Here is a 20,938-nt window from a genome sequence, read left to right on the forward strand (position 1 = left end):
TTGAGTAGCTAGGAAATGGGACAGGGCTTGAGAGAGAGGGACATGGTGAATACCTGGGGACAGCCTCGAATGCAGTGCTAAAGAATTTCAATGGTAATCTGTAAGGAATAGGAAACATGGAAGGTTTTTAAGAAGCAGAGTGATGTGACTTGAATCTGGTCAGTGGCCTGTGAGCCTCAAATGGTTTTTACATTTTTAAAAGGTTGGAAAGAAAGGAAGGACAGAAGGACAGACATGACAACAGATGAAGAGAAGAGAAGATGTGACAGAGAACATACTGCCCACAAAGCCTAAAATATTTACTATGTGGCTCTTTACAGATAAATTTTGTCAACTCCTGAGCTAAATTCAGGAAGGCAATAGCTACCATTTACTGAATGCCTATTTTATACCAGGTTTTAGTGTCCATTATCTTCAATTCTCAAAATTAAGTGAGTTGTCCAGGACTACGCCATACAGCTAAGTGAATGAATGAGGATTTGGCCCCGGGGCTGCTGGCTCTGAAGCTGGTGCTGTCTCCACGCTACCGTGAGAGCTGGAGCAGGCTGAGGCTGCATGGGGCAGGCGGTTGTGAGGCTCTGCGACACTGAAGCGCAGCACGCTGCAAGTCTGAACGAGGCAGTGATGATGGGAACAGAACGCTGGGAAGGAGACAGGAGGCGTCGCGGTGATGAAGGTCTGTGGAGTTTGATGTGATGGTGATGCAGAGGGAAGTCACATCTGGACATGTCATCTTCCTTGAGATTTTCTCCTCCTGCCTTCCCTTCTCAGGCTCTCCTCCAACACTTCTCTTGTCATTGATTTTCTAACAAAGCTGCCTGGAGTAGGGAAGAGGACTGTGGCTTCAGAGTTGGGAGACTCGTATTCCAGCTCTGGACTTGTCATTACCTAGGCACATGCCTACACAGTTGGCATTCATTAAAATCGCCATGCATGAAGATGGACACCCCATGCAAAAACCAGAATACCAGTACCAGTGGCACTGTATTTTGGTGGAACCTTCCAAGAAACCAAATAGGCAACTGTGAAATTGTCTTTTCTCCAATAATCCTAATTCTGGAATTTATCCTAAGAAAATAAAGAAAGGATATGCATCTGTCCATGAAAGTATCCATTGCAATGTTATTTAATGTAAGAAATAAATTAATAATGATGTAAATATCTGATATAAGGGAAATGAGTAAGGGTTTGTTTATCTACCTGAGGAAAGGTCAGGTGGCCATTAAAAATAAAAATTACAAAAAGTATGTGGGGTTGAAGTGGAAGAATCTGCCACAATTTACTACCAGAAGTGAATTAATGAGAAAGGATCAAAGTTAAAGCAGAAGATTTATCACATTTTCATCATCAGCTACAGACTTAGAAAGGAGGACACTGACCACTGCAACTCTCTTAAGACTCCTAGTATTACCAACATAAGAGGCAGTTGGAATGAAAAGGAGTTTATCTAGATTGGCTTTTTACAAGTTCTTAGCTATCACTGTAAAAGTATGCATGGATATTTATATATTTATAAATCATCTACTCTAAGACGAGTAACATTGTAAAAAGCTTTTTTTCTATTTTCTTTTTAAATGTTAAACTTTTTGTTTAAAATACCCTTTTAAAAAATGTTGATGTAATAAATGGTAGGCAATGAATTAAAAAAATAAAAATTATAAAAACTATGTGGCAACAAGAAAAAAGGCTTGCCTTTTCCACACTAAGTGAAAGAAATGGATACTAATCTTTATGTACACTATGATTAAAACTGTTTAAAAGGTGGATATATATGGACCAGAAATATGAGCACATGCGTAAAAGCAAAAAGTGTTGTAAAGTTCTGTGTAGAATGATTTTTTTCCCTCTCCATTATTTCCCTTTCTTCCTGTTAAGTTTCTATAATAAATTTTTTTAATGAATCCAGTAATCTAAAATTGCGTAAATGACTTCATGCTTTCAAGAAAAAGCATCTGTTTAAAAAATATAGCAGATGATTGATTTTCCTGCCAATAAACAGGAAGATGAATGGATGTTTTCGGATAATTGAAAGGTAGTGCACACTTTTAAAATTTCCTTTCTAATAGTGTTTTTAGTCAAAAGGAAGAATGAACAGGCTGTTGCTGGTGGTCTTAGTTTGTGCCTTTAACGTTCATCCTCTTGGGGCTCAAGGTATACCAGAGGCCAAAGAGCAGAAGTCTGTTGTTTTTGTCTGCACAGCATCCACTGTTCTTTCTTGTTAATATCACTTTAACTTTCCTTTGAGAACTATCCTTATGCCATCTCTGTGGCTCTGGGGCTAGGGACATGACCTAAGTTGGTCAAAGCAAATACTGCATCATCTCGCCACAGTCATTGTTTTAAAGACATGCAACCCAAGCATTCAAGTCAGGTCTGGGAATTTTGTTGACATAATTGTGAAGGAAGCACTCTCTACAAGCATGGTAAGCTGGAAGAATATATTGAAAGTGCTAAGGGCCATTCAGGTTGTCACATGGAGATACAGAAGCTTAACAATGAAGTCAATACTGAGGAGAGCAGAGTTTGGAGAAAGGGGTGGAAACTGAGAGAGAGAATGATGACATTGTTTGAGGCCCTTGATCCAACCTTCCTTAATGTTATCACCCCCTTGAACTCTTGAACTTCCTGGTTAGGTGAGCCAATAGTTCCTCCCTCTCTCTCTGCCTCCCTATCCTTCCCCCTCCCTTTCTCTCTTTTTTTCCTTAATCCAGCTTGAATTGGGTTTCTTCCACTTGCCACTCAAATGATCTATAATGTCAAAATTGTGCTGAGCTCCTAGTCTGGAGGAGGAAGGGAGGTGACAGAGGTAAAGTGGAAAGCTGAAAAGGAAAGAAGTCCTTATTTAGTGTAAGATGCTTTTTAACCTTGTGTGTGCTCTGGCAGGGGCAAGTACATTTTGCACAGGGAAAAGCCTTGGCTGGCAGGACAGTTGCTGTCACAGAAGGATGAATGTGGGAACTTTGGGGATGTGCACTGGTCAGGGAAGGTGAAGAAATCGTTATGGCTGAAATGCAGATTTTAAAATGCAGGTAACTTATAGCCAGCCTCAGAACTTAGATCACACAAATCATCAGCAGGTTTGCATGGTGTTTTTATTATCCGTCTCTCTTGATGGTTCCTCCCGCATAATTATTACTCTGTATGCTTTGGAAATTTCTTTGTACATTTAGTACCAGACTATTTCTCATTTTTATTTTCCTTCTATTTTGCCTTCATATTTCAAAGTCACCATTTGACTGTTTTACAGTAAAGATTTGTGTGCAGCTTAAATCAATTGCTAAACATCAAAGAGTCCTGTGCATATGTAATAAAGATGTGTTGCAGGGAGGGGGTAACTGCAATCATGATTGGAATTTTCAAGTCTGTGAAAGTAAATCTCTGCATAAGTAGAATGAGAATGTGATTGCTATGCATCTGTTCCATCAGGTGTGGGATGCCTGGTGTGGCTCAGATAGAAAGACCTTACTCCTCTGAGGAAGAAACGAAAGCACTTAAAAAGTATATGCAGCTGGTGAAAGGTTTCCTAATACTGTTCTCAGCCTTTGTTACTACATTTCTGCACTCTGCTATGTACTTGGGGTGGGATCTAAGCCCCTCAAACTATTTTTCCTAGAATCTCTTGCTAGTTGCTGATTAGGTTCTTCAAATGAAAGGCACTGGTTGAGGTGGAAGGTAGGAGAGGAGAAGGGATCCTTTTCCTGCTATTGGCTTCTGTTGGCTTCTCTCTAGTAATAGTGAGCAGCTATTGATCAGGGTCTTCTGGCAGTTCCAGCACCTCCAGTGTGGACCAGCACTTGATACCCCTTGTTCCTAACACCACAGAGCCCTCATGCCATCTCCCCCAAGGTTCTAGCCCTTCCTCTACAGTCCTGAGCTCCATTAACATTATATTCTCTGTTTTCTTCTCCTGGCCTTAGGGGTGGTATCTACTAATCTTTGAGTTAGCCCACTGTCTCTGCTTTCTCAGCATTCCCTATGTGACCAATTTCCTGTATTAAATTCCCTCTTTGAAATACCTGAAATGGTTTTGTTTTCCTGATGAATATACCTAATAAAATATCCTAAGTATATGTGCCTTAGACCTACAAACCTTCTGGGAAAACAAACAATGAAAAAAGGACAGGGTGATTTTTTTTTTTTTGATAATTCATTAACAAATATTCTTTAAATAGTTTTGGACCTAATTTCAAGAGTGTTTCAAGAAACACAAAATCTTCACCATTGAAAACCAAACAATTGTCTTTATAATGCTAATTTTTCTTGTTAAGTTTCTTTTTCTAAATTTAACATTTACAGCCCTTTGCCACTGCTTCCTCACAGTGTGTAGTAGTTAAGTGGTCTTTCCGCTGGCTGTCTAAGCAGTTTGGCCTAGCACCTGTCCTTATTTGGCCATGACTAATAGAGCTGGTTGAAGGATGTATGATATAGCCAGCCATCAACGACTTTATCATGGATGAACTTGTCAAATGAAATGAATTTTGCAGAAGTCTTGCCTACTCCCTGACTTAGGTAACTTCTGCCAGTTTCTGTAGTACTTTGCTCTGTTATTATCTTCTCTTCTTGATATCTCCTTCCTGAGAGAAGGTGTTGTAGGATGGGATCCCCAGGATACAGATTCTGAGATGGAGCTGTACATGAAGGGGTTTTATTGGGGAGTGCTCTTGGGAAGATCACCTGCAATGGAGTGAGAAGAACTGATCGGGCAGAGGGAGAAGCTGAACTGCAGTGCAGTTGCAAAAGCAATCTCAACTAACCCCCAGGGCTGTGAAACTGAGCTAATGCTTCAGAGAGATCCTGAATCAGCCATTGAATGTGGGCTACTCTGGGAAGGATGCCTGAACTTAGGTAAGACATCTTCCTTCAGTAGACAGTAGAGGGACACAGATATCAGCTGTTAGCAGGCAATACTTCTAACAGCTGCAGAACGAGTGCCTTGATGCTGAAGGGGAATCGGGGTACACACCATGGCGTCCACTATGATTGGTCTAGTGAAAGTCCTCAGGGGGCCAAGGCCCTACTTTTAAGTATGTATTGTAGTGCATCAGGATTGTGTATTTACATGTCAGTCTGAGACTGTGGGCTCTAGTAAAAACATGGCACACAGTAGGTATCTGGTAAATATTGAATTTAGTGTAGGAAAGGTGTTTAATTGTTTTCCCTAGCATTTGCAGTAGGCATGAAATTTAACGTGTTATACTGTCCTCTGAAAACGGCATTTTCAGTCCCTCTCTGGAGAAGTTATGTGACTTAGGCTCTGGAGTGAAAATCCTGGAGAACACATGTTAGGCAAAGAAGAAAGCCTCAAAATGTGCCAAATGAACTAATCATAAACAGGCACAGAGAAACTCATGTTGAGAATGACACTGCCCAGGAACACTCCAGGCATTGTTTTCCCTTCATCCACCCTGTATTCATAGTTGTGACTCAGAGACTGGCATTCAGGGCAAGCTTTTGGTTAGCTGCCACCACTTCTGGCAGTCCCCAAAAGTCAATAGACCATTGACTTACCACCAGAGTCAGGTAAGAAAGAATTGAAGGCGGCAACATCAACAGGAAATAAAACATTTTTATTGAATATTCGTGTAATATGTTAAGTCATTTTTAACAACAATCAGAAAACTACTGTGGGATTCACTACACAAAGTGAAACAAAATTTAAACCACTTCATCAAAAATGAAGGTAAAATACAGCTAAAGTAGTTGGCTCACGGGCTACGAGCCATATGGCAGAAGAAAACACCCCAACATTTCTACAAGATACAGAGAAAACCCACACATAGAAACACTCAAGCAGGCAGTAAATATACACAAAGGCAACTAGGATCTTTCTAGAGCATCAGATTCTAATACTTTACACAGCTTTGTCAGAAAGGTACATGTGGCTTATCTGAGAATGAATCTCGGTCATAAAGCAGGTTCAGTTACCGACTTGTGAAAGATGGCATAGTACCAACTAATTCTATGGTGACAATCCCATGTCTGGCAGTGTTGCAAGAGAATGCATTAGTAGTGCTTTAATGCAAGAAATAATATATACTCAGCAGCTTGAACCTGCTTGTTTTAAAGTGTTTCATTGTGAACAACTTAAAGCTGAATACAGTGAAATTGAATGTCAGTTCTGGTATTCAAGGAATTTTTAAAAGTCAATCAACTCCCTCTCTTTGGTAGGTTTTAGTCCTTGAAATTGGAAAGAGTCTCGTTTCAATTTTCTGTTTAAACTGATATTTCATCTTACATTATGACTCGTGCACTTTCTATTATCTGTTTTGTAGGAAGTATAGACCATCAATGGAAGAAGATGTTCTCCTTTAGTCCTTTGTGTCTGTTCCAGTTCTAAAGAATTTGCTATGAGTGGGTTAGAAAAAAGGGCCTGCCTCTTTGTTGATGAGGAAAGAATAATGACAGGAGTTCTGGTTTTATTGGGAAAGAGCCGGCCCCATGTTCAAAGCCTACCATCAGCCCTTTTCGAATTCTCTTGAGTTTTTAAAGAAACATGGTGTGATATCCTAAAGTCTGAACATGAGGCCAGTGCTTAGTTTTCCTCTATTCTGTTTTGGTATTTATGCAGATTAACTTTTACTTCAGAATCTCACTACTCTCTGTGGCCTGGAAGTTAAAATGGGCACAGAAGTGAGTGGAAAAAAGATTAGATGCAGTGTGAGATAACAGGCTGCCCTTCCACAAACAGGTTGTCTACCATAGTGGGAAAAAATATGGAATATCACACAGTGCTTGACAAAATGCTGTGTTCCACCCCATTTTATGTATCTTTCTTGTCCTATGCATAGCTTTTCAGTTCTGAATTGGTCCTCTGTAATGAGAACTGTTTGTGCTACACACACCTTGGGCAGTGCAGTAGAAGGGAATGGCAGTATTGTTACAATATCACTAAGGAATAAATTGAGTGCTATCCACTGAGGAAACTACGTGTCTAAGCACACACGGCAGTCACAGTGTTACACAGAGCAGTCCTTTAAGACTCTTATGGAATGACTAGTAGCTTCATAATAGTGCCATTTACTACATAATAACATTGAAAACATTTAAAAACTCCTCCTAAATCAAGCGTCTAGTATACGTAAGAGGTTGCTTCAGTTTTCTAGAACTTGTTCTTGGTTTTGTTTCACCTTTTTTTAAAGGACAAATTAAAACTTATTTAAGTAAAAAGAGCATATAAAAAGATCACTAGCTGTCTGTTTTGGCTTAATTGAAGTGCATTCAGAACTATGGCTAATTTTGTTTTTCATCTTTGATGGGATTACAATACTGTCTGTTTACCACAAAGTAATTTTGTGTAATAAGCACAGATTGCTGTGTTAAAAATATTCTGCATTCCTTTTAATCTAGTTTTGTATAATAAAATATTTTGTTACAAAGTCTAATGTGCAAACCTTTTGGAATTATTATAGGTGTGAAATCTGGAACAGAATTCACAGGATGCACATTTTGTATAAAGGTGATGATGGAGAGCTACTTTTTTTCTTTTTAAATAGTCAGGCAATGTTTCAGAAATGCTGACTTCTCTCCTCAGCTTCTTCTCCACCCCCCACCCTGACCCCAAACAAATGTACACACACGTGTACACATACACACACACACAGAACACCGTTATGTTGTTACTGTATAGGCAGTAATATGAAATCCTTGACTCCTGTTCAGTTGCTTCCTTGAATGTAAGAGTAAAGCCATGGTTTCAGCTTTGTAGATATGTACAGACAGATGCTATTCTAGTTTGTGGCTATGCTTCCTTAAGGTCAGCCTGGATACTGCTCAGATCCTGCTATTTTGCCTGTGAAGGAAATCTACAAAATTGGATTCCCACACCAAATATGTGGTGTAAGTATATCTTGGTACTCAATGATTCAATAGAAAGCTCAAGTTTAAGTTGTCCTTTAAGATGTCAGTTTAACTGTACTAGTGCCTTACAAGTTGATATTTTTGCTGGAATGCAGACTCTACTATATTTACCATATAATATATTATCAGCTCTCCTATATCTCAGTCAATTTACATAGTTTAAAATAGAACATCTTATTAAAAACATCTAGATATACACAGATTAGGAAACGCTTACAACATACAAATACACAAACTAGAAATAAATCTTTAGCATACTGGTATATACAACGGTGTGATACAATAAATAATTTCAGTCATGCTCTATCTACACATCATATTGCTTAAAAGAAGAGTAGATTTGGAGGGCAGTGGTATGATGAAGGGCTTAGGGGCTCTCTACATTTAAATTTGTGCAAATTAAAACAGGATTTGAAGTACCACTGATTTGTGTTAAGAATGCATGGCTGGAAAAATGAAAGGACCCATATCACTGAGGTATTTACAGATACTGGCTAAAGAGCACTATGTGGGCAAATGCAGAAAGGCTTCTTTCCTTTACTTCTTGACGACCAGCATGGCATCGACTTCCTCCTCTACCTGTAGGGTGTGCCACTGCGCAATGGGTCGCCTGGGGTTGGCCAGCATGTCTGACCAATGTCGCAGCTCTGCGCCGGTGCTGTTGTAGCCCACAAAGACCTTGCCAATGGCATCGTTCTTGCCAATCTTGTCATAGTCCAAAACAGTTACCACCACTTGCACTTTCTGAAAGAGGACACAAAGTAAATATTAGTCATCTAGCTCTAGAGATAAAAGTCTGATTACAAAGCTTCCATGAGATCTAAGGAATTGGAAATAAGAAGAATCAATCTCCAGCTACCAGGATGATGCTGAAAATGACTTGACTATGAAAACTTGAGTCCAGTCTATATCATCATTGTCATCATCAAATTAATTCTCAAATGTTAATTTTTATTATATCTTTTGTACTATTCTAAGTCTTTTACATGAACTAACTCAGTTATTCCTCACAATAAACCCTATTAAAATGGCCATTATACAGATAAGGATGCTTGAAGCTCAGAGAAGTTATGTCATCTGCCTGAGGTCAGATGAGCTGAGTGGTTTGGTTTCTAGAGCCTTTGCTGTAAGCCACCATGCCATGTTGTCTGTGGCAACTTGTGTTAACCTCTAAATCCATTTATTTCAATCATCTCATCAGTGAAAGTTCTGGCATCATTACTCAGGCCATTCTTTTTTTGGTTACAATTCCCAAAGCAACCATGTGCTCTAATCCCATTTCAGAGGGGAACATCCAGCATTTTACATAAAACTAATATAGGATTTTAGCTAATCACATGATGATTGTGAACATAAAATGTGATAATATAGGAAAAGCCTTTTAAAAATTGTAAAACTTAAAGGTATTTTTCTCATTCATATGTTCTCTCAATACACATTTATTGAGTAACTACTATATATCGGGCACTGACACCACATGGAAATAACCTTTTAGGCTACACAGGATTACTTCAGTGGTTCCATCAGATTGTGAAGGTTTATTTAAAAACTTACTTTTTTGAATTGATGAAAGCAAACCCATACCATTATGGTATGAAAAATATACTTTTTAGAAGCATATTTCAGTTCTGCTTTCCAAGTAATGAATTTGCTTAGTCAGAATATATGATTGCTCCAATCTAGAAATTGAGTACAAAAATAAAGGAAGAATTTAAAATAAAGTAGAAGGCATAACATTTGGTGGCCAGAGTTAAAAGTGGCAGAAAATAGAATTATGAAAACCAGAGCCAGATGAAGATCCAGCCGAGTTATAGCCCTTTATTGGACCTTGTACTCTGAATTATTGTACCAGTGTACTGAGAGATGTAACTGATGTGTGGCTTCAGAACAGAGAAAACATTCTCTTCTGAGAGTGTAATTTAGAATGTAAAATGCAACACACTGGCAATAAAGGAGACAATCTTCCCTTGTGTGGCCTTGGAGTGATTTCTTTATTAAGGGAATTATCTATTCACTGGATGGTATCTGGAACCAAGAACTGGGTCGCCTTGATTCTCAGAACTTGTCCCAAGTAAATTCATCAGGATGCAATTGTATAGCAGGGAATGGAGTGGGTGACATTATGCACAAAAGTAACAGGAGTTTTTTGGAGTGAGTTTTGATTATACCACTTAGGAATTTATTGATAAGCACCCAAGACAAAACATCCCCGTGAAGGCCTTGAATTAATTTTTCCAGCTGTGTATGTGGGTTATTTCTACATTTGGGGGTGGGGAGTAACATTTTCACGTGCTTTTGGAAATCAGCATATTTTGCTTCTTTCATCATATATTTGATAGGGATAGAAAAAGGAGGACAAGCATATACTCAGGATAAGGGATACCTAAACCCTATTTTAGCATGTAAAACAGTCAATTATTTTCTCTAGGGAAATGTAAAGACTGGGAGCCTCCTGGAAAAAACAAACAAACAAACAAACAAACAAAAAAACCAAAAAAAACCCCCAAATGGACTCACGGAGTAGAGGAGTGCTCATTATTTCCATGCCTATTGCCTTCTGTATCAGCTCAGGTTCTCTTTGTCCTGACAAAATGTTATCTCCTCTTAAATGCTGCCCCAGAACCCCAGCATGTGTCTTGTTTTTAATGTGCTTCACTTTCCATATAATTGCATTTTCTGCAATTTGTAGTTAAAAAAGGACTTTTTTTTTAAAGGTATCAAATTGTAGTTTGAAAGAGGTTTACAGTAGAATTTTTCATCTCAATGTGGTGCTTTGTTTTGTTTTGAGAAATTAAAATGCCAGGAGGTGTTAGTTTCCATAGGAATAAGGTCTTAGAACTCAAAAGAGTTCACTGAACAAATATTACAAAATGAATTGTTGGAAAAAATTGATGTCTCAAGGGTTTGCAAATGGGTCCGAAGCAGTGGGTTCACTGGTTCAGGCTAGTGGACAAGAGATTGGGCACAGGGAACCAGTGTCCTTTGCAATGTCATTTACTTATATAACAGCTGTTGGAAGTAAATAATTATGTACAATTTTCCATCATGTGAAAATGTCTATGAGAAAGGTTGTATAAAAAACATGAACCAATGCGAGGATGGTAAGTTTATTGGTATTTTTAGTCATTTAAAACTGTCCTGGGCCGAGCCCGTGGTGCACTGGGAGAGTGCAGCACTGGGAGCCCAGTGACGCTCCCACCGCAGGTTCGGATCCTATGTAGGACTGGCCGGTGCACTCACTGGCTGAGTGCCGGTCACAAAAAAGACAAAAAAAAAAAAAAAAAAAAAGAAAGGAGATTGTTGGGAGAGAGGGGGGAGAGGGAGGAAGGAGGGAGGTTTCGGCAATTGGCCACAGTAATCAACCACATTGTATACCGACAAAATAAAATAAAATAAAATATTAAAAAAAAAAAAACTGCCCTATACAATACAGTAGCTACTAGTCACATGTAGCAACTTAAATTTAAATTTAAATAAATCAAAATTAAATAACATTTCTTGGTCACACTAGTGACAGAGGTGCTCAATAGCCACCTATAGCTACTGATTGGACAGCATGGATGATAAAACATTTCCAATATCTCAGAGAATTCTACAGCAAAGCTCTGATTTACATATTAATTTAATCTTATTGTTAGATCCATTTTATAATAAAATATTAACTTGAAAAAGAGAGGACATTAGTATTATGAATAATAATGATGGTGGGCACCATTTACTGAATGTTCCTATGTGCTAGACATTGTTCCAAGTGCTTTTATATGCATAATCTCACTTTGACATGGATTCTATTATTATTTCTATTTTATATGCGAGGAAATTCTGTCTTAGTTTCTTTATATATAACATTGAAACAATAATGTTACCTCCCTCAGAAGGATATTGTAAGGATTAAGTGAGATTATGCATGTAAAGTGTTTAACTTGGACCTATGCACATAATAAATATACATGTAGTTATTATATTAGCTTCCTTTGTGGAATAAAGGTGTGATTCATTCATAAGATATTGTCTTCTAAGTAAATAAACAGTATTTTTTGAGTTTTATTATTATAGATCTTCAGAAGGTTCCATGTTGTAGATTGGATGTCTACTTTCCATTTCTTTTTCAGGTTATGGGCAAACTTTTATATCACTGAAAAGATAGACCCACATCAGTTATTTAATAAAATGTAAAAATAGTGTTGCTTTGTGCAATTTCACTCTCTGATACCCATTAAAGATTAGCAAGAAATAGACCATTATTATTAGATGTAAACTTTGGGTTCCAATAGTCTAACTGTGGAGATGGGGTGAGAAAATGTAAATATTTTTTTAAATCCCTAAATATTAAGATCACATGCTATTGTTGTGGCTAATGTAGCACCTTATTTTGAACATGTTAATCACAAGGTCTTTAATAGAATACTTCCCATCATAATTATTGTCAAGCAAATTAAGACTCCATTTTTACAAAAACATCCATCTACTCTAACTCAGATACAGAAAGCTGAATTTAAATAACTAAAAATACAACTTAGCCTAGTTTTTCTGTTGTTAATCATCATTAATAAAGATTCAAGATTCTGCATGTTTAGCATCAACCAAAAGTACTTCTCTTACCTCTATTTTCTCCTTTAAAGATGTTATAAGGAGAATTACTTATTATGGCCTGGGAGTAAACAGTGAGATCTCACATTCTCTTGGCCTTTTAACCTTTGTAGATGCACTTTTTGAGTTAGCAGAGTTTTCTGTTGATTTTCTTTTCTTTACTTTATTTCTGCTCAACAGAATGCCAGCTGTTGGGCTGATGAATCACTACATCCTGTTCTGTATATTTTATCATATCCCTCTTAACGTAGCTCAAGCATCAGATGTGCATGGTCAGAAGAATGGCAGTCCTAATGAACGATATGTGCTGATAATTATACACGGAGGGTATAATTTGTGTGGTTTGAAGAAGTGAAATTAAATAGGAAGACAAAATCATGTCTGACATTACCTGGATTTGCTCAAAAGGTACTTCAAAGCTGAATGACTCATTGTAGTAGGGGTTAAGTGTGTTCTTTTTAATTGTTGTCTTTTTCTTCTTCAACCTCTTGCCATTCTGCATCAGATGAATCTTCACATAAGGATCTGAAAAACAGAAACAAAAACTTTAGGAGATCAGAGACACATATTTTAGATCATAATTTAGCTTATAAAAGGAACAACTGTTTCCAACAGGTAAATAATTATATAGCACATATTTAGTATATTTAAAAGTTTTAAATATTTTTAATTGAAATATTGTAAGTAACATATGTAGCATATATTTCGCTATAATATCTCAGTATTTACAGTTGGATTTAGGAGATGAGAGTAATGGTGTGCCTGTAAACCAGATCTTTAGGGAAAGAAAGGACTTGATGTATACATTTGTTGATGTCCCTGGTATAAACACTGTCATCATGGCCAATTTCAAGTCTCTGAGAGTTTAACAACTGACTTGCAAAATCCCTCAAAATTATCAGTTGGATACAAGAGCTGACAAAGGGCTTGCCTACAGCACACTGCTGCGTGGGAATAAAACTCTTGACATAGAGAGGACAGAAGAGCCATTTCATTCATTCATTTATTCATTTGCTCAGCCAGTATTAGTTAAGTGCCTATGACGTGATAGGCACCTTTAGGCCTTTGGGATGTAGCAGTGAACACAACATCCCTGTCTTGATGATGGAACTTCAGGCTTGTGGGGGAATATAGACAATAAGCTTGTTAAGAAACAAAATACAGATGAAATTACAAGCTGACAAGAGTGTTCCAGAAAGAAAAAGCAGAAGAGAGATATGATAGATAACAGAGATGGTATGGTGAGTGGTAAGGCAGGAATGAAATTGTTAAATTGCTCAGGTAAGGCCTCTTTGTGGAGGTGACATTTAAGCTGAGGTGTGAAGGTTGAAGGGTGAGAAGAGGCTGGCAGTGTGTGTGTGTGTGTGTGTGTGTGTGTGCGTGTGTGCGTGCGTGTGTGTGTGTGTGTGAGAGAGAGAGAGAGAGAGAGAGAGAGAGATGTGCCTGAACATTCTTCAAGTGTTCAAAGAAAAGAGAAGAGGCCAGTACCTACAGAAGCACAGAAGTAATGAGAATAGGGGCAGAAAGATTCCCCGAGCAGTTTTCCTGAAGCTTCATTAGGGAAAGGTAAAGTACTAAGGAAATCACCGGGGGAGTATGACAATTCCCATTTACAGCTCCCATTACTACTGGATGAATGACAAACCTTCAGGTCTAGGAACCAGGCACCAATGTCCAGGATTGAAAGGAAAATTTCTCTCATTTTTCTTAAGCATTTTAAAATTTCATACGAGGGCCGAGCCCGTGGCGCACTCGGGAGAGTGTGGCGCTGGGAGCGCAGCGACGCGGGTTCGGATCCTACATGGGAATGGCCGATGCACTCACTGGTTGAGTGCCGGTCACGAAAAAGACAAAAAAAAAAAAAAAAAAAAAAAAAAAAATTTCATACGTAATGTATCTTTGTTACAGAAAAAAAAAAAAAAATCAGAAAGCAATGATAAGCAAAAAGAAGAAAAAATTTTAAATCCGTGATTTTACTTTCCAAAAATAACCACTGCTAAGACTTCCAAATTTTCTCTCCTCTCTTTCAGAACATGTAGAGCTGGGAGAAACTTTACAGATAATCTAGTCTAATGCCCACATATTTTTAGAAGAGAAATCCGCAGATGAATAAAGGTTTTTATTTCTCTCCCCCTTTCTCCCAGTGGAACATGATCCTAAGGGACAGAAACTTTGTCTGCCACATTCACTATTTGAACTCACTACAACAATGCTTGGCAGATTTTTAATTTTTGTTGAATGAATAAGCGGTACTTATTTAGGGCTTCATAATCTGGGTCTCCTGACTCTCAGTCCTTTCTTCTTCCCACTGTCCCAGAGCCCACATTACTTGGATATGTGTCATTTGGAGATTTTTTTTAATGCTACATCCAGTTGAGGAGATTGTAGTGAAGATTTTCATTAAAATGAAGAATATCTTTAAAAACCAGGTCTAGAGATGAGAAACCAGCTTCATCAACTAAATAGATGGTCAGTTTAAAAAAAAAAAAAAAAAGAATCCACTGTAAATAACTAAGTGGAGACCAAAAAAAAAAAAAAAAAAAAGTCTTTTCACTGATAATCCATCTTATTGTTGACTTTTGGTTTAGAGACCTTGTTTGTTTATAAAGTTCCCTAGCTCCCCCATCCAACCTGTTGCACTTTTACAAAGAGAGTCAAACCTCCAGTTGCTTTTTGGCACTGACTAAATACCCACATATACCTCCTGTGTTCATGTGTTGAAACATTATCAACCTAACTAAAGCATAGATTTTCTCAAGAGAAGCACTATGACCATTTGTTGATTCATTCAATACAGTAAATAATAAAAAAATTCTTGCACACCTGCCATTTGAGTGAACAAATTAAAAACCCAACAAGAGGATTTTGGATTTTGCTGAGAATTCTAATATGATGTGATTAATGCCTTAAGGAAAAAGGAGTTATTTAGGAAAGGTGATCCTGAAATTCCTTATTGAGGAGGAAACATTTGCTCTGAGAACCAAATCACAAGAAGGAACAGGTCACTTGAAGATATGGCAAAACTTGTACCAGCCAGAAGAAGCAGTACCTGCAAAGGCCCTAAGGTGCACCTTTTTTTGCATGTTTGAGGAACAGTAGAAGGCAAAGGGGAGAGAGGTAGGTAGTGAGGTCAGAGAGATAATGAAGGACGTGCTGATCTGTTGCTTTTATAAGCAGAATCTGCCAATTCTGACAACACAACCGTAAAATAGGTATTCACAAATGACTCAGAGGTATTCCATAATTTCTTGATATGTAAAAGAGAGGACAGAGGGTTGAAAGAGGAGCAGGTTTGGGGCTGCTATGAATAAGCAGTCTCAGTCTTTGCCTTTGCAGATTCACCCTGACACAGGTACCAAACAACTTGCTTTGCGGGCAAAATTCCCATTGCAGTTATAACAAAGGCTGGCAATAAGTCTGGGGTCTTATTCTCTATCAGCTTTTTGCCTGGATAAGTCTTGACTGTCTAAGACTGATGTCTTATGTACCTGAAAGGGGCACATTTGAGCATTTTCTTAGCCCAGCAATGTGAAATCTTAGATTGCGTCTCCATTTCTCCAGTCTTCTCCATTTTCACCTGCTCCTTGATTGGCTCGATTTCCTAAGTGTCTTCTGGTTCTTTCATTGCACTGAAGTCTTGTCCTGAACTCTGGTTTCTTTGGAATTGGCCCTAATCCCTTGCTTAGCTCATTAGTAACTTTTTCTGGGATCTAGGCCTTGCTCCTGTCTCCCTAACTACTGGCTGAGTCCTCTCTATAGAAACATGCTCACCCAACTAAGTCACACCTGTGCTTTAAGGACACAAAAATATGTTAAGGCCAAGATTATCTCTTCTGCAAAGTAGGCCTCTGTGTAATTAAATTTGTTCTGTTTTAGGGGCAGTTTTGCAAAGCAAATTCTTGTCAGTTGAGAGCTTCTTGGTGGCTTAGAAATCCTAGTGATTGCATAAGACACAATTTTATGGACATGATCATATAGGCTATAAGGAGACTCACTAACATTGCTATTGCTTTTCCTTTGTACAGCAACTGGACACCATGCATCCTAAACATCTCTTGGGTTTTTGGAAACATGTAAATAGTATAGGGAAATATGCAAGCTACAAAATCGGGCTACTATCCTCAGGCACTCTATGTCTCTGTGACTGCATCTATTCCTTCTGTTCCCCAAAACAAGCACTCACAGAAATGTGCATCATTTAAATACTGACAACACTTCTTCAACACCATTAAGATAATACCTGTTGCCGTTGAAACAGGCAAAAGACCTGGGGCACTTCATTTATTTATTTAATTTATCTTAAAAAAAATAGTACAGTCTCTTTTTTTAAACATTGATAGATAGGAAGCTCTCTTTTCTGATGTCTATACAGTGTCTCATAATGTATGAATGTAAGTTATCACTTCTGGAAAATGATGAGCTAGGATCAGAAAGAAGGTTCTTCATTCCCAGTAATAAATACACTGTAGGTACAATGAATGTGATTCATTGCCTTACTTTAATAATGCTCTGGTCCATCATTTGGTTTTGTTGCTGATGTGGCACCGCTATCCTTCACCCACCATTGTCAGGCTTTCTTTTTGTCTGAAATCAGCCTAGCTGGACTTCATCTGCTTTCTGTTATTAATAGCTGTTATGACTTAGAGGTTTTTCAGGACACTGTAATGTAACCATCCTCAAACTTTTAGATATTGACAAGCCTTTTAAATAAACTACATTGGTTTTTTTTTGTTGTTGTTCCTAACATTCTTAATTATGGTAGGCAGAATAATAGCTCTCCATTCATACATTATTAGACACTGTATAGACATCTTGATCCTTGGAACCTGTGAATATGTTACCTTGTACATCAAAAGGGACTTTGCAAATGTGATTAAGGTTAAGGATCTTGAGATGAGAAGGTCATTCTAGATGACCTAGGAGGGCTTGATCTAATCATATGAGTCCTTCAAAACAGAATCTTTCTTGGCTGTGGTCAGAAAGAGAGATGACAATAGAAGAAGGGTCAGAGACAAGCTACGTTGCTGGCTTTGAAGATGAAGGAAGGGACCACAGGCCAAGCAATGTAGGTGGCCTCTGGAAGCTAGAAAAGCAAGGAAATGGATTCTTACCTAGAGCCTGCAGAAAGAATTCAGCCCTGCCGACACCTTGGTTTTAGCCTCGGGAGGCTTATGTCAGACTTTCTTTGAAAATAATTTTTATAAATTAAATTTTTTAAATTGGCAAATAAAATTTTATATATTAATCATGTACAATATGATGTTATGAATACATTGTGGAATGGCTAAATCAAGCTAACTAACATATGTATTATCTCACATAATCATTTCTTGTGGTGATATTTAAAAGCTACTCTCTGAGCAATTTTCAAGAATACAATACATTGTTATTAACTACAGTCCCCATATTGCACAATAGATCTCTTGAACTTATTTTTCCTAAATAAATGTGTCAGACTTCTAACCTATAGAACTGTAAGATAATAAATATATGTTGTTTTAAGTTTGTGATAATTTGTTACAGAAGCAATAAAAAGCTAATACCACAACCAGATATGAAGAGAGGATTCTGTTGTTTATCTAGGAAGGCTCGAGGATGAGAGTCAAGTTTTAATAGGTCTAGAAAGTGATCTTTTGGAAAAAATTGATATTCTTTGCACTCTTCTAAAAAATTACTCTGTTCTTCAAAGCAAAATCCTTCAAAAAGTTTGTCTTTTTAATTAAAAAAAAAAAGAACCTAAAACATACCATCAGAAGATAATAGTAATGGACAGATGTTTCAGGATCCATGGGAAAGTTAGTGAAAGTGGATGAAATGTTAGCTAAGAATAATTTTTACAAGGTTTAAAATGAGAATGTTCCTTTATATTTATAGAGCACTTTCCAAGTTATATATATGTAATTAAAAATGATATAATTAGAATGAAATACTGCCATTTGCAACAACATGGATGGACCTTGAGAGAATTATATTAAGTGAAACAAGTCAGGCACAGAAAGAGAAATACCACATGTTCTCACTTATTGGTGTGAGCTAAAAATTAATATATAAATTCACACACACACACACACACACACACAAAACCGGGAGGGGGGGAAGAAGATATAACAACCACAATTATTTGAAGTTGATACAACAAGCAAACAGAAAGGACATTGTTGGGGGGGAGGGGGGAGGGAGAAGGGAGGGAGGTCTTGGTGATGGGGAGCAATAATCAGCTACAATGTATATCGACAAAATAAAAATATATATATATATATATAAAAAAAAATAAAAAAAATAAAAATGATATAATTAAAAATTATATCATCTCCTTTATAATTCTTACAATCCCAGTGAGGAATTGTTTCTGAGCCTCAGAAAGATTTTTCTTTTCTAAGAACTCAAAGCAGGGTTTTCTGACTCTAAACCTGCTGCTCTTCATGATTTGTTGGGAAGACAATTCAGTATAGCATTTACAAGTATGGACTCCAGAGCCAGCGTGATTTGGATCTTGGCTCTGCTACTTGGTAGCTGTGTGGTCTTGAACAAGTTATTTAACCTCTTCATGTCTCAGTTCTTTCAGCTGTAAGGTGGTGAAAATGATACTACCTCGCTCACAGAGTTGTGAAGATTAAACTGAGTTACCATGTGGAAGGAGGTTCAAAGTGCGCCTGGCAGATATCATTACTGAGTATTATTATAGTTTTATGAAAGGGCTAACTTCTAAGTCAGCATCTGTGAAACTGACTCTTCCTCAACTCACTTGGCTGAATTGGTGCCCACCATTAGCACATGAGAAAAAGTCCTCCCATTTGCTGCAGAAGTAAGCAAAGCTGTCCCAGTGTCAATTTATTTCTGGAAAGAAGCATGCTCAGTCTAAGCCAATGGTTCATTAATGAAGAATTTAATCATGTATGAGATAAAAGACAAAGGGAGGATTTCTTCCAGTACTGCCTGCATGAGGTGGTCTCGAGGTGTAAGATGGGAAACAAATCCAGCATCCTGTACAGTGTTCTCCCACTCCTGAAGTCAACAGATCCAATTACACATAGCTGAAAAGTCAAGCACAGAGTTCTGAGCGGAATCTTATCACTGAGGCTCTACGACAGTGTGAGTCAGAACAATGATTTATTGAGCCTTCTTTCCAGATACTGAGGCCCGTTAATGTAGATACACTTGGGCAAATTCTGTATGAAGTACCTACTTTTTTATGCTACTAAAATGAGGAAGCAGAGAAAAAGAATCCCTCAGCCTTGAGAGTTGTTGTCAGGGATGGTGTAATGTGTATTGGTGTTTGGGGAGAGGTGATCTCTATACTTCCTCCCTTACTTTTTCTATTAACTCCTTTCTACCATGAGAAAATTTTATAGTCTGGTTTCTTCTTGCTGTTTTCCACTCAGCCACAGAACTAACTCGCTCCCTCCTTCCTTGCTTTCTTCACTTCTTCCTATCCAGAGTGAGCGACAGGAAATCATTGTGTTGAAGCTGTAGTGATATGATTTGCCAAATCATTTATTGTGCCTCAGCACCAAGACAGCAGAGACTTGGAACACTGACTATGCCGTGTGAGAGGGGAGCAAAGGGTCCAGGACGGTGACCAGATGAATGTTTTGGTCTCAATAGCTATTTTCAGGGATTGGGACATAGACCTCATTTGGCTGGTTTTGTGATTTCTTGGTCAGCTGCAGCCTATGAACAACTCTGAGGATGAGAGAGCAATTCCACAGCTCTGCCAGTTGGGTGGCACCTTGCAAATATAACTCATGGGGTGGACAGCCTGTGGTCTGGTGCCATTCTTTTTTGCTCATTTTTTCCGTATTCAGGCGTTAATTTTGAATGCAAGACCTCTCACATATATCTCTCATATTAATTGGTAGGAATTTCCTTTCCAAAGGATTTCTTCCAACAACCAGTTCCCAGCAGGTTGATGTAGTGTTGATGCTTTAATATCTAGCTCTGGATGGAGTGAGCTGTCACCCTTTGGACATCCCATTCCCTCCTACTCACATCCATCTGATATATGCTGAATCTCCCATCCTCTTTTGGTCAGGGAGTAAGAAGGCGATGACACATATATGCCCTTATTTCTCTCCTGTTCCAGTTACTGTCCTTTTCTACTGTCATGCTGTGCAAAGCTTGGATGGCCTGATGATTTTGACTGTCCTTGGAAGGGATAGAAATAGGGAGGTTGGGTGCGGGTATCAAAAGGCACCCCAGAAGTTCTCCCTCTTCCAGATAATGCTTGATCCTACCTTAGCCGTCCCTTGTTCTTTTTTCTTTCTGAGCATGAGCCGATCCTCTTTATTTGCTCCTCTCCCTTCCTATGCCCCAAGACTCTCAAGGACATATTTTAGGAGTTTATCATATTTGACATTACTTTTACAAATGTTTAATAGGATTTTAATCTTCACTCTTTTTTCTCAGACATTCTACAATGCAGCCTTATGCTCCCAATATTATTTATTATTGCTACCTCTATAAAAATTTTTGACCACAGAATCTGGCACTG

At 38.0% G+C, this 20,938-nt stretch overlaps 1 protein-coding gene across 2 annotated transcripts in view; it reads right to left on the minus strand.

Moving 5' to 3' along the window:
- Positions 1 to 8,394: 8,394 nt before the first annotated feature.
- SYT1 (synaptotagmin 1) overlaps positions 8,395 to 20,938 on the minus strand; it is a 199,758-nt gene continuing 187,214 nt past the window's right edge. For both annotated transcript variants that reach the window (XM_063075822.1, XM_063075821.1), the window contains exons 7-8: positions 12,839 to 12,972; positions 8,395 to 8,601 (exon numbers count right to left, since the gene is read on the minus strand). In XM_063075822.1, coding sequence (XP_062931892.1) covers positions 8,395 to 8,601; positions 12,839 to 12,972 — 341 coding nt within the window. The remainder of the gene's footprint in view (positions 8,602 to 12,838; positions 12,973 to 20,938) is intronic.

Source organism: Cynocephalus volans, chromosome 12 (assembly GCF_027409185.1).
Source record: "Cynocephalus volans isolate mCynVol1 chromosome 12, mCynVol1.pri, whole genome shotgun sequence".
NCBI classification, from domain to species: domain Eukaryota; kingdom Metazoa; phylum Chordata; class Mammalia; order Dermoptera; family Cynocephalidae; genus Cynocephalus; species Cynocephalus volans.